The following is a 13340-nucleotide window of genomic DNA, read 5'->3' as shown; positions in this document are numbered from 1 at the left end:
AGCGCCTGGGAGGCGGAACGGAGTCGGCGCCATTCATCTCACTCCCAAACGCGGCCAGGAAGGTGATCCCCTCAGGACGCGGACGAGGGTGGGCCGGTCCACCGCGTGGTGCCGCCGGGCCTCGTAAACACCACGATTTGAATACCGCTCCGGGCAGGCCGTCAGACCGCGCGCGGCCAGCAGGTGCGCCGTATCTGCCACGGCCGCGTCGTTTAAAAGGCCCGACACGCCGCGTGCGTTCGTGGATAGCCCCACACGCACCTCAGCGCTGGCCGTGGGTGCCGTGACACGTGCCAATACAGGATATGGGGAGAAGCGCCGGGGTGGGTAGGGGATACCACTGGCCTTCGCACCGTAAGTTGTGGTGAAGCATGGCGGTTGTCTGTCTGTTTCTGGATATAACTAGGTCAATAGTCATCTGTCATTGTGTCCTACAATACGTTCAAGGACGTTTTGCAGTTTTTATCTTTTCGTGATTTCTCGCATCTCGCTATTTAGAAGTCGTGTGCTTTGAAGTTCGCTTCGCCAAGCGGGGGGCGTTCTGCTTTCATGAGCTTTTCAAGCTGACCTTTTGACCTCGAAATGCTCAAATATTCGCATTTAGCTGAATTATCGAATGCCGAATTCAGTTTTCGAATATTCGAAAGCATTGCAATGCCTCCAGAAAAGGACACCTTACACTTACATGAACACTTGATAGTGCTCACTACGATGGACCTGGTAACAATTCGCTTTGCGTCCGTGTGACCGAGAAGTGTGATGTGCTCACACTGGGAGCGAGTGCCAGATATCTCAACTTCGTCACCAGGCTGGTACACCTCTGGTGTAGTAGTTATAGATGCAGTGGTAGTGGCAATTTTTTATAACTGGTGCGTCAACTGCAGCGGGTTTTGTTGCCTGCCTCTGGTGCAGTGAGCTTTCATGGGATCCATGTTGTAAACGCAGACCTTTTGAAGCGTGAATATCGTAGGCTTTGCCTACGATAAGCCTTTTGTGATTTAAGGGAAAGCTGTGAGCTTCGTTATCACCGCACAAAAACCCGCATTCATTCCTGACTAATCACGTAAATTGCTCAGCGCACCTGGGAGGAACATAACATAGTCATAACCGCACTTCCATTGTTCTTATTTCTCGTTGATAGTTCAAAAGAATTACAAATTAGCGCGGCTTTGAATTTCGGCCTTTCGTCTTTTTCGAAACATCTGCACTTCAAAGATTGCCGTATGCTGACGTTGAACCCACGCGCGGGTCCTGTTCTTTTTCCTTGTTTGTTAACAGAAAATGAAACACTGTGACCGAACATAATCATACCGGAGTGTGTATAGAAGACAAATGGAGAGTCATATTAGCACATGGTGGCATGGTAGTGGTGCAGTGAACCCAGCTTAATATTGCCGTGACAAGGATATAGTTATAGAAATTCACGTGGAAGCAAACACCACGTTAAGTTCCCGCAAGACAAGCTTCATGCCATCCGCAACACTCACATTATATTCCACGATGTTCCCCGCATGTTCAGGTCTGTTGGCCGACTTCTTATTATTGCGTGTTTACTGAATAGTTTGGCAGAGTTTGGAAGTCAGACCTCGGAGTGAGACCACGAGCATGAGAGGGTACGGAGACAGACCATGGAGTGTGGTTCCGACACACAACGACACATGGGTAGATGATAGGCACGAGTAGAAGATTGACCACGGAGTGTGGTTCCGGCACCTAACGACACATGCGTAGATAGTAGGCACGAGAAGTAGACAGACCGCGGAGTGTGGTTCCGGCACACAACGACACATGGGTAGATGATAGCCACGAGTAGAAGATTGACCACGGAGTGTGGTTCCGGCACCTAACGACACATGCGTAGATGATAGGCACGAGTAGAAGATTGACCACGGAGTGTGGTTCCGGCACCTAACGACACATGCGTAGATAGTAGGCACGAGAAGTAGACAGACCACGGAGTGTGGTTCCGACGCATGACGACACATGCGTAGATAGTAGGCACGAGTAGTAGATAGACCACGGAGTGTGGTCTCGGCGCATGACGACACATGCGTAGATAAAAGGCACGAGTAGAAGCGGGTAACCATTCAAGGCGAGAGTGCGAGGAAGACCGCAGGAATGGCCGATTTGGATGGGGATGTCAAATGGGGTGAAAGTTTCCCTTTAAGTCACGAGTAGTTATTTAAGCCAACATTGAGTGATCTCCCTTTTGGGATTGTCCGGTGTCGTGATATGACACAAGTTCGAAGTGATCCTTAGCTGCCGGGACTAATTCGTCCAGTGCACGGTGGGTCGAAGACAGCCACCAACTGGAACGGCCCGCCAAATTGTCTCTGCCTGGTTACTAGTCGTAGGCGACGGAGAGTCCGTGCGCTCTATTTGTTTTAGATTTGGTGATCGCCTGCGTCACATTGACTTTGACTGACATTGACATTGACATTGACACATTGGCATTGACACATTGACATTGACACATTGACATTGACACATTGACATTGACACATTGACATTGACACATTGACATTGACACATTGACATTGACACATTGACATTGACACATTGACATTGACACATTGACATTGACTGCAAGTCGGCGAAGACCATGTTCGGTGATCATATTTCGCTCCAGCACACCTCCCTTCCGCCACCTCCCCCTAAGGATCTCCAAGTTCCAGACACCGTATGGGAGAACTGGAAATATCACCGTAAAGGCCCCGTCAAATCATGAAGAATACTTACCGATACTTACCCAGTTTTGACTTTAGGTCAAATTGGAGACCACCAGGGGTCACGCAATGTCAAAACGGTCGTTCAGGTAGATGCAGTTAAATCCGTGTTAATACATTGTGACGGATACTAACGGCACGAGAAGAAGAGAAGTTCATCGCGACCATTTTTCTTCATCTACAAGGGTCGGTTCAAATCAGGTCACTGTTCAAAATTTATCTGCCAGTAGCCTACAAGAGATTTTTACGATATGCTCATGACCAACCTTAATTTATTAGGTGCAGCTGTGGGACATAAGTTCTTCCAGACAAAAAGCACCAATTTAGGATAACTTAGAGGTCAGGCGGGGTGATCTTAGGCCAAAGTTATAAGCCATCCAAATAAAATAATTAAGCGCTTCTCGGGCTAGGTCATCAGCACACTGGTTTCCTGTGCTAAGAAATAGTGTGTTGTACATCTACAGATTCTCAATATCGCATAGCTCTTGTATGCATTATGCATAGTCTCTTCCACGCATGACAATGTATTTTTAACCAACTGAAGGCAGGCACGTTGCTACGTAAAATTATGCGTCATCAGCTTGACAAACATGATAAGGAGGTAGTTACACGCGTCACACTCATTCAGCCTCTGAATCTGATAACGTGAGCTACGTAACTGCAAATATCAAGAACTAGACACGCATAACCAATACGACTGCCTCCCACCCTGTGCCGCTGTGCCCCAGGCAGCCGCCGTCCGTCACAGCAACATTGTCCGGAAGATGGACCTCGGGTCGATCCGCGAGGTGACCCGTTCTTTCCTCTATGAGAATAAGATCCATACAGAGACGTCGTTTGATTTGTTAAGTGAATTTAGTGAGTAGACGACGCTAAGTCAGCTATGAACCAGCCGCACCCGGAGTATCTTTCACCTTCTGGACACCAATATTATCAAAATCCCCTAAAAACGATGGGTGTATTTTTTGGTTATATTTCGTGCAGATAGCTAGCAATCTTTGGACTTCATTTTGAAAGGTTCCGTCACCCACCCATCCCGGATCTTCGCTGGCAGAAGTATGAGATAACGCCAATAGCAAACATTGCAACGCGTAGATGCGCCTCGAAAAAAACGATAGCGATCTCTTAAAAAGCATCTTTGGAAACCAATTAAGTTATCTTCCCGCTTGGTGACCGCTTGTTGCAAAGTGGGTCTTGCAGTTCGTAACCCATTTCAACTTTTCAGTGGCGGGATAAAGCTCACGCCTGATTCCTCTAGAGCAGCTGTCGCACTTGTGCGATGTCTGGCTACCCGAGAGAACCATTTTTCTTCCTGCGATTAAAAGCTGAACTTCTCACTAATTAATCTCCGCTGGGGCAGGTTGGAAACTTTGCCTGAGCGTCGCCTGAGTGACAGCTCGAATTATTTATGCCGCTCAGCTCGTGGCTCCCTCATTAAAGCAACCCGACATGTTGTGATAAGTTCTCCTGCTCTTTTTTCAGTTGTCAAGACCATCAAGAGACGCGGACGATCACAGAATACCAGCGGAATCGTAACGAACACGGCGGGACCGTCACGGAAGCCCGGACCCACCTCGGATCCCACTGTGAGCACATTGTGCATCGTGAGCACATCGTGAGCACACTGTGCGCTAAGTCAAGCTGACGGAGCGAAACCACGCAGTGCTGTCGGAGTGCCGGAGTGCCCTGTAGAGCTCGGGAGCGGCTCCACGCCCTGCGCGGCGGTCGCCGAGCGCCTCGATCATCACAGGGTTGTGGACGGCAGGACGCGTCGGCAAGACGAAGCTGATTGGTTCGGCGTAACGAGAGTGCCGCACGCGGCCCTCGCGCGCCCCATCGGTTCCACCACGAGACTTCGGCCACACCAGCGGCCAGTGACCGGGCGGCCCCCGAACGAATGACCTGGTGACTGACTGACTTTGCCGTCAGTGACCGGAGGTCATTTATGCCATGAAGCCGTGACGGAGTACGGCATGAATCATGACATTTACAGCCTATTTCTGGTATCTTAGCTGACAGTTACCAGTGGCCAAGTGATGTGTTGACACTCGCGTGGCATTCTCCGTTTTTAACAGTTTATGAGCCGAATTATCGCTAATCAGCTGTCCATTACCCACTTGATGGTGATTTGCCCAGCATGGCCAGCGGCCAGTAATTCCAGTAGCTCTAATGCCCAGTGACACAAGCGGGCCTAGTCACCACTGACGCCAGTGGCCCAGTGATACAAGCGGGCCTAGTCACCACTGACGCCAGTGGGCCAGTGACGCAAGCGGGCCTAATCACCACTGACGCCAGCGGCCAAGTGACACAAACGGGCCTGATCACCACTGATACCAGCGGCCCAGTAACCAGTGACACAACTGGCATCAGTGACTGCACCTTCCGTTGCCACCACGGGAGCACCACCGGCACAAAAGACACCACCCTCAGCAGTGACCTCAGTGGCGGTGCCGTCTGTAAGTGGTCCCAGTGACCTCGCTGGTGGCCGTGGCCTGACACCATGGATTCGAACGCGCCGACCGGTTGCTGTCTGGACGCGGCCAACGACTCGTGCGTGCTGGCCAACGGCACAGCCTGCACGGACGGCGGCCAGACGGCGGAGGAGCGCTCTTTCGACATGCCCTGGTGGGCCTTACTCGTCTGGAGCGTGGCCTTCGTGGTGATGCTCACCATCGCCATCGGTGGCAACAGCCTGGTGTGCTGGATCATCCTAGGTGAGGCCTCGCAGTCCGCGGCTGATTGTGTTGTCAGCAGGGGACGGTGTGTTACTCTCTCTCCTCTCTCTCTCTCTAGAGAGCGCGAGAGAGCTCAGATAGAGAGATCGACGATAGCGCGAGATCGAGATCGACTCGCGCGACTAGAGATCTCGAGATCTATCTCTCTCCTCATAGCTCTCTCTCTCTCTCTCTCTCTCTCTCGCTCTCTCTCCTCTATCTCTCTCTCTCCCTCTCTATCTCTCTCTCTTCTCTATTTCTCTTCTCTCTCTCTCTCTCTCTCTCTCTCTCTCTCTCTCTCCTCTACTTGTTCACTTCCTCCCTCAGCATTTCATTTCCCTCCGTCATGCATGACAATCCATATATTATCTCAATCAGTCATTGAGCATTGTCATAACAGTGGAAGGTTCGAGATGCATATTCAGACCACGGGGAGAGAGATAAATGGTGTGAAGCATTACATCTCCAAAATCGTTTCGTGAGATATCAGTTCTCGACCAAACAAAACACTCACACAGTGCACTAGCTTGTTCGCGTGAAATATGAAGGTGGGCAGCTGGTCACGTGGACTTTGGTCAAAAGTGTGGTTTCATGGCCATTTGGGATCTCCGACTTCTCAATTTTCACTGCTCAACCCCCTCCCCTCCCCCCCTTTCTTCGGACCTACGCCCCTGATTACAGTACGGTGAGCAAGCCGCTAAGGAACTGGTGCTGCACCGCACGTCGGTTTATTAGTCTTACTTTGGAAGTCGCTGGGGAGCCTTCTGGGCTGCCCCGCGCAGGGAATGATGCATTTTAAACAGGTGATGCACATTAACGGCGGGCTGCATCCGATATAGTACTGATATTCTCGTGACACAAGGCTTCAGCCCAGACAAAGCTAAAGGATGTCAGCTTCAGTTTGCAGCCTGGGCTGATACGCTGCAATATGTCATTTTAAGTTCGTCGTGGGAAAGGTGGGCATATGCGTTTATCTTTCTGCCCGAGCGAGAGGCCGTGTTGATAGGTATCCCTGGCTGACCACGTGTCGGGAAGTCGGTCAGGGTGACAGGTCCCTTGATCAATCACCGGGATTGGTGTGGATGTTCAACTCCAGCGAGACTGAGGCGCTCGTTAAAGGGCCACCACAGCTGACCTTGAGAAGTGTTGGCAGATTGCATGATCAGAGTACAGTGCTATTCAGGCCGCTCGCCAAACCGGCTTCTGTAGCATTGACAACGCAATCTTTGTCTACTCCTCCCAACAATTTTAGCTCAGCCCAACCAGGTCGTGCCAAAGGCGTTGCCAAGGTAGTCTGCAGTTATTCACTGGTAAACATCCATCATCCATGGTTTACCATGACCCCGCGTGACAACGATTATCCTAAGGATAAACGTGGTTTGCCGCCTTCGCTAACTTTAGCTCCGAATTGATTTATTCTATTACCTGAACGGTAGTATAGTAACGACCGACAACTCTGACAACAACGGCGGGGGCTTCACGCTGAGTGTATAGCTGGAGCACATAAACGAACCACCATGTGTATTGTTTAAGTTCCTCCAAATGCCGCAAGCACCTTCACGTACCGTAAGTGTAGGCGGGTTTTAGAAGATGACAGGATGTGATTGAAGTAGAACAAGGGTTCATCCATTTTGTTGTCACGTAGAATTATATTTGCCATGAAATGAGATTTGTTATACTAATTTTGCCCCCTCTCTCTCCAAAAGTGGTCGATATATATATATATATATATATATATATATATATATATATATATATATATATATATATACGATATAATATATATAATATATATATATATATATATATATATATATATGTCTTATTTGATGAACACAGCTTGGCTTATAGCTATTCTTGTTAGTATGTTGTCCAGTTCTTAATTATTGTGCTCTGGCTGCTTGTATTGTGGATGCATGGAAAGCTCCTTATTTTCTCCACCATTTTCCCGGCGACAATTCCGTTATAGCGTCATACTGCTCAGCACTTCATCGCAAAAGCGATGGCCGTAATACCCTAATCTAAACCACATTGGTGACGTTTTTATCCGAATTGCGATAGCTATTCCTATTGTAAAAGATCCCTTAAGTTCAAACCCAAACATGAGCTGCTGATTGGTTGCATTCACGTCTCAGACCAAAGTAAATCGAAGCTGGTTGTCGACAAGGGCCTGTTTTTCCTTCATTTACGGCGCTGATCTGTGAGACAATTGCTCAAGATTTCCGGCTTCTTGTGTTTGTCTTCTCCGTTGCAAATTGGGGCTCCGCAGTGCGTGTTGGGTTGGCAAATACGCGCTGAGTGGAGGCGCATTTGGCAGCCGGCTGTGGATCTGCTTCCAACTTGTTCCCCGCAAAGTCGATCTCGGCAGCTGTGGCGATTAGTATGGCTTGTCTCGCCAGTCACCAAGCGTCATATGAGGCGTGCAATGCCTTGCCAGTGTGAGAACTCTCTTGGTTTGACCCTGGGTCGTCTTGGGCCCGTTACGGGTGCTGTGCAGGGATCGATGCCGGCGGCGTGCTTATGACCAATAGCTGCGACTTCTGGTTAATTTGAAGGAGCTGTGCTTAACTGATGATTGGAGGCATTGATCTATCGATTCATCGCATTCATTATTGCTGTCAGTTTGCAATACCTCGCTCGTCGGTAACTCAAGTTGCAGAGCATTCTTTCTGTGTCACGGATCGCGTGTGCAGCGACCGATCTGATGTAAATCTTCCACTAAATTAGATCTAGTGATAGTGATAGATGATAGTGATATCCAAGATCTAGCGAAGAGCTCCGTGTCATGTGAAGTCGAGCGCAAATTCCGCAAAGAACGCTGCAGAGCGACATGGCGATCTTCGCGGATATTGTTGTCTCATTTCGGATACGATCAGCTCTCCTCACCATGTGCTCTACATACATGCAAGATATCTCTGAGTGTCCATTTCGACTGGTTTCTTCCCAAGCAGCGGCGCCAGTACATCGCGCCATATTAGTGCGGAGGGGCCGCCCAGCGCCGCGCTCCGGCAAGCCGCAGCCCACCCGCATGCTCTGTTTGGCGCTGACGTGGCAAAAAAACAACCAGCGCTGTCGCACAATAACGCCAACCCCCTCCAGCGGGCTGAGGCGCCGTCCTGCTGGGGCCAGGCATCCATCACGTGCGGCCCAACGTGCGAGTAGCTACGATCGTGGACGCTGGCCGTGCTGGACAGGCGTCTCCGGTCAGCGGCTGGTGCACTTGACGTGAGGGGTCAGCAGCTGGTGCACTTGACGTGAGAGGTCAGGGGGTGGTGTACCTAACGTGATGGGCCAGCGGCTAGTGTATCTGACGTGGGAGGCCAGCACCCGGTGTACCTGACGTGGTTCATGACGTGGGAGACCAGCGGCTGGTGTACCTGACGTGGGAGGCCAGCGGCTGGTGCACCTGACGTGGGAGGCCACCAGCTGGCGTATCTGATGTGAGAGGCCAGCAGCTGGTTTACCTAATGTGGGAGGCTAGCGACTAGTGTACCTGACGTGGGAGGCCAGCAACTGGTGTACCTGATGTGGGAGGCCAGCAGCTGGAGAGGATACGCCGATTACTCTAACCTTAGCCCCGCGCTCCATGGACAATTACGCACCATCTGCTAGATGATTGGACATAGAAAACTGCGACAAAAAAAACATGTTTCCTGCGGGATCCCGGGGCAATATCCGTTAGGAACCCATGATAACTATTTTGTGGAAGGCGCACAGCATATTTCCTGTTGAAAAACTTATCAGGTGCAGTTGAAGATTACTCGCCAGCACGTCAGGAGCCTGCAGCAACACAAATAAGCGAAGGGAGCGAGTAGCTTGTGTGACGCCCGAAATATTAACCTTCGGTCCTTAACGTCTGGTGTGTTCTGATGTGTTCTGGTGTTCACAGTGTGTGAAATATGTAGGCGTGCTTATGAATTTAGGATGGTTATGGATCCAGTGCTGGCCTGGAAGTTGCACGTGAGCAAACATCACTAGGCGCTGTTTTGGCACCAGTGTCGATCTCCTCGATTATTGATTCGATATCAAATACGTGTTGCCTGTCGGTGTCTCCCTCTCATTATTGTCTCGCTTGTGTTCTCCCATGTCCATTAACGCGGTCAGGTTTATGTTAAAGCGAACCGCACGACTGTGATTCTAAAAACTCTGGCGTCATAACAATATTTATGTCGTAAACAAACGATGACGTATTGAGGACCAGATTTACTACATGTTGTAATTGTATTATCTAGAGCAGTCTTTCGCACTTAAAACGTGCCAATATGTACAAGTAAATTTCTCCCACCACATTGGCCTCGATATCTTCAAAACGGGATCATTCTCTTTAAGGAATGTCCCGCGTTGAGATAACGAAGCTCTTTTTTACTTTGCTGACGGCCTTTTCAGAATGCAAACAATTTCATTAGCGTTTCTCTAAATTTTCTCATTGGCTGTCATTGATAAGCTTATGATCTTTAAACTTTGGGAGAATGGATGGAAAACGGTATAAGGAAGAAGACACCAGCCAGTGAAACATTACGTTCTCATGTGAAGGCATTTAAAGGGAGTGTTTCACATTTATGTGGGGTTGTGAACTGAAATAGCCCTCTTGAAGACCTTTGGATGCTGTCCATAACCTTGCCCTTCTTAATGCCTAAACCCCTCTAATTTCTGGGCTACGTGCCCGCGAAAATGGAGATAGGTATATCGGGAAGAGTATTTCAAAGTCACCTTGGCAATCATGTCATAGCATCTTTCAAATCCTGTCTTTCCACTGGCCATGCGGTGATCAAGGCTAAATAAATATAATTGTTGAGGCGTCCATATCTGGCGTTCGTGATCGCGATGTAACAGCCGTGAATTGGCTCTCAATCAAAGTTTTGCAACTTACGATGACGTAATCAAACTATGACGCATTGGGGAACATATCTACCAAACAGAGAATTGTGCTGTCTAGAATAGTTTTTCACTTAAAAAGAATACCAATAGTCGTAAGTTAGCTTATTTCACACATCTGATGCTTGCTTTAGTGTCTGCAAATGTGAAACATTTCCGTGAATGTAACGGTCTGTTGCCAAGCGAAGGTACGCTCCTGTTCGCGTGCTTGGTTGCGTATTGCATGGATGGATGCGTGAATTCAGTATAACGACAGGGTTTTAGTGGAAGGTTTTGCTGCTTTCATTTCATAAGCGTACAAAATTGATTTGTTTTTGTCTTTTCCTCTGTGTGAATACCATGCTCGTTGGTGTCAAGTAAGTAGAATGGCACATGCTTTGTGATGATGAAATCCGCGTTCTATACTTTGTCCCCTCGTGTGTGTGTGTGTGTGTGTGTGTGTGTGTGTGTGTGTGTGTGTGTGTGTGTGTGTGTGTGTGTGTGTGTGTGTGTGTGTGTGTGTGTGTGTGTGTGCGTGCTCGCGTGCATGTGCGTGCGTGCGTGCATGCGTGTGTGCGTGTGCGTGCGTGCCTGCGCGCGTGCGTGTGATTGGGGCTTTACGATGCACCCAGTTGCTGAGGCTATATGACGTCACCTGTCTCTCTCCATAGCAGAAGGGGTAGACACTTTGGGGAACCTAACCCTGTGCCCCTGGTTTCCCAGACGCGCGGCTGAGCCATCACGTTATCCGCACCCAATTACCCAATTCGCACCCTTGTTCGCAGTGTCCATCGACAGAGAGGTAGGCCTGCCACACCTGGTGTCGACGTGATTACGCTGATGATGCAAAATAAGAAACATTGCATACCCAAACATACTTCTTATAATCATATACGTTATTCGGGAACTTAGTCCTCCGATTAGGTAACGAGTGTGACTCCTAGACAGAGCGCATCGGTTTCGGATCCCACCACAGGAAGCAGTTGAACGACTACATAGACCGTCATGATTCGAGACTCGTCATTGTTTTACCCACGCCCCATCTGCGATCGTTCACTACGCCGCCTGCCAAGCCGGCTGTGACGGGATCGACGGAGCGCCAGTCCGGCGGTAGGACTGGCGCCCACGACAAGACGCTGGTGTTCAGCGAGCCCTAAACAGCTGAGATCCGGCTGGAACTCACAAGACGCTGTCATCTAACAAGCCCCCAACAGCTGAGGTCTGGCTAGAACTCACGACAAGATGCCGGCGTTCAGTGAGCCTTCAACAGCTGAGGTCCGGTTGGATCTAACGACAAGACGCTGTCGTCTGTCGAGCCCTCAACAACTGAGGTCTGGCTAGAACTCACGACAAGACGCCGGCGTTCAGTGAGCCTTCAACAGCTGATGTCCGGCTGGAGCACACTACAAGACGCTGTCATCTATCGAGCCCTCAACAACTGAGGCCTGGCTGGAGCACACTACAAGACGCTGTCATCTATCGAGCCCACAACAACTGAGGCCTGCCTGGAGCTCACGACAAAATGTCACGTCCAGCGAACGCTCATGGCTACCCTCTGGATGGGGAAATGCCGGTGACTGAGGCAGCTGGAGGTTGCAAAAAGTAACGATTAAGAGTAACTAAGCGGCAAGTCGTATTAGGGGTTATGAGACGGGGCATACAGGACATTATTTTATGACGGGCATTTTGACAGACATTTCGACGCAACATATAACATACATGACGTCATTTGACGTTATAGGAGTCGATCCGTCTGATTGGAAGTGGGTTTTACGTCATCCGTCTGGCCGAATGGAGGCAGCGTGATCAGCTTAGATGAACTCATACGTTTTACAACCAGAGCATTGCTTGTGTTGGTTCTGGACGTCTACTAAGGAATACGAGTGGCCTTAAGGAAACAAGTATCGAACTTGCGACCTTGGCAGCATTGCCTGTTTGAAGCCAGGGTTGCTCATTTTACCGTACAGTCATGCACGGAACATAAGGTGTGGGATCTAAATTACACTATGTTCGCGGCATTCCATCGGCGTGTAATTAGCTGTGCGGCGATTGGTCTACCTGATGGCTCCGATCGTTTACATACCAAATTAGCTATACTGGTATCAACTCGAACCCTAAAGATGATATGCATGGGTCGATGTCAGTTAACAGGTCTATATAATTTCCCGCACAGTGATTACGGAGACGCGACTACGCCAGTGGGTATCTGCAGTGGCGCCCAATCTAGGCAGACCCATGTCATAAACTGGTGTTGAGTCCTTATCAGTTTGATGGACACTGTTGGGAATCTGACCAAGCCAGCTGATTGTCGCACCAGTTGTCGATTTGTATGCTCGAAGACGCCATCTTGGTTTTCGGTGGTGGGCCACATTCCAACACCGAGCTGTGCGGTCAGCATAGTCAACTCAGAAGCAGCCAACATAGTCAATATGGAAACATCCAGCATGGCCAACACGGAAACAGTCCACATAGTTAACACGGAAGCAGTCAGCATAGTCAAAACGAAACGGTGTTTTCCAAAGGACGCTGGAGCTTACAAGATGCCACTTACCGAAGCGTAAACATGTGTCACACTCAATGCTGTTAAGCAACGGCCGTGACTGGTAAACTGGAGCCTGATCAGAGCGGACGGCTCTGAACAGGGAACCGGCTCTGAGCGGCGGATCGGAGCGGCTCTGAGAACCGCGCCCCGTCCTGGGTCCTGGCAACTTACAGCTGTGTCCGATAACTCACAAATACATATCTGTGCTCTCAGAGGAGACCGAGCATCCAGGAAAAATCTTTGTCATACCCTGGTGTGTTTACCATCTCATCCATCCGGACAAAAGGGACGCTAATCACGTTACCGACAATGAAATAATTCTTACTAGTCAGATGAGGACGGCTATGTGAGAGTCTTCCGGTCTCAGATCTCAAGCTTCAGCTATTCTCCCAAACATCTAATTAGTGACAAGTAATTTCATCGCTCCAACGGATGGTGATTGTATAATTCTTCTCAGTCTGGAGAGCAATTGGGGCCACATTGAAACCGGGAGCCAGCTACGCA

At 49.5% G+C, this 13340-nt stretch overlaps 1 protein-coding gene across 1 annotated transcript in view; it reads left to right on the top strand.

Moving 5' to 3' along the window:
- Positions 1 to 5289: 5289 nt before the first annotated feature.
- Positions 5290 to 13340, top strand: part of LOC119104768 (uncharacterized) — a 179734-nt gene continuing 171683 nt past the window's right edge. The window contains 1 exon segment of the mRNA XM_037228487.1: positions 5290 to 5440. Coding sequence (XP_037084382.1) covers positions 5344 to 5440 — 97 coding nt within the window. The 5' untranslated portion in view covers positions 5290 to 5343.

This window comes from Pollicipes pollicipes, unplaced genomic scaffold (genome assembly GCF_011947565.3).
Source record: "Pollicipes pollicipes isolate AB1234 unplaced genomic scaffold, Ppol_2.1 Scaffold_6052;HRSCAF=7182_pilon_pilon_pilon, whole genome shotgun sequence".
Taxonomy (NCBI): domain Eukaryota; kingdom Metazoa; phylum Arthropoda; class Thecostraca; order Pollicipedomorpha; family Pollicipedidae; genus Pollicipes; species Pollicipes pollicipes.
The sequence above is the reverse complement of the archived record's forward strand: the minus strand, read 5'-3'. Positions and strand labels throughout refer to the sequence as shown.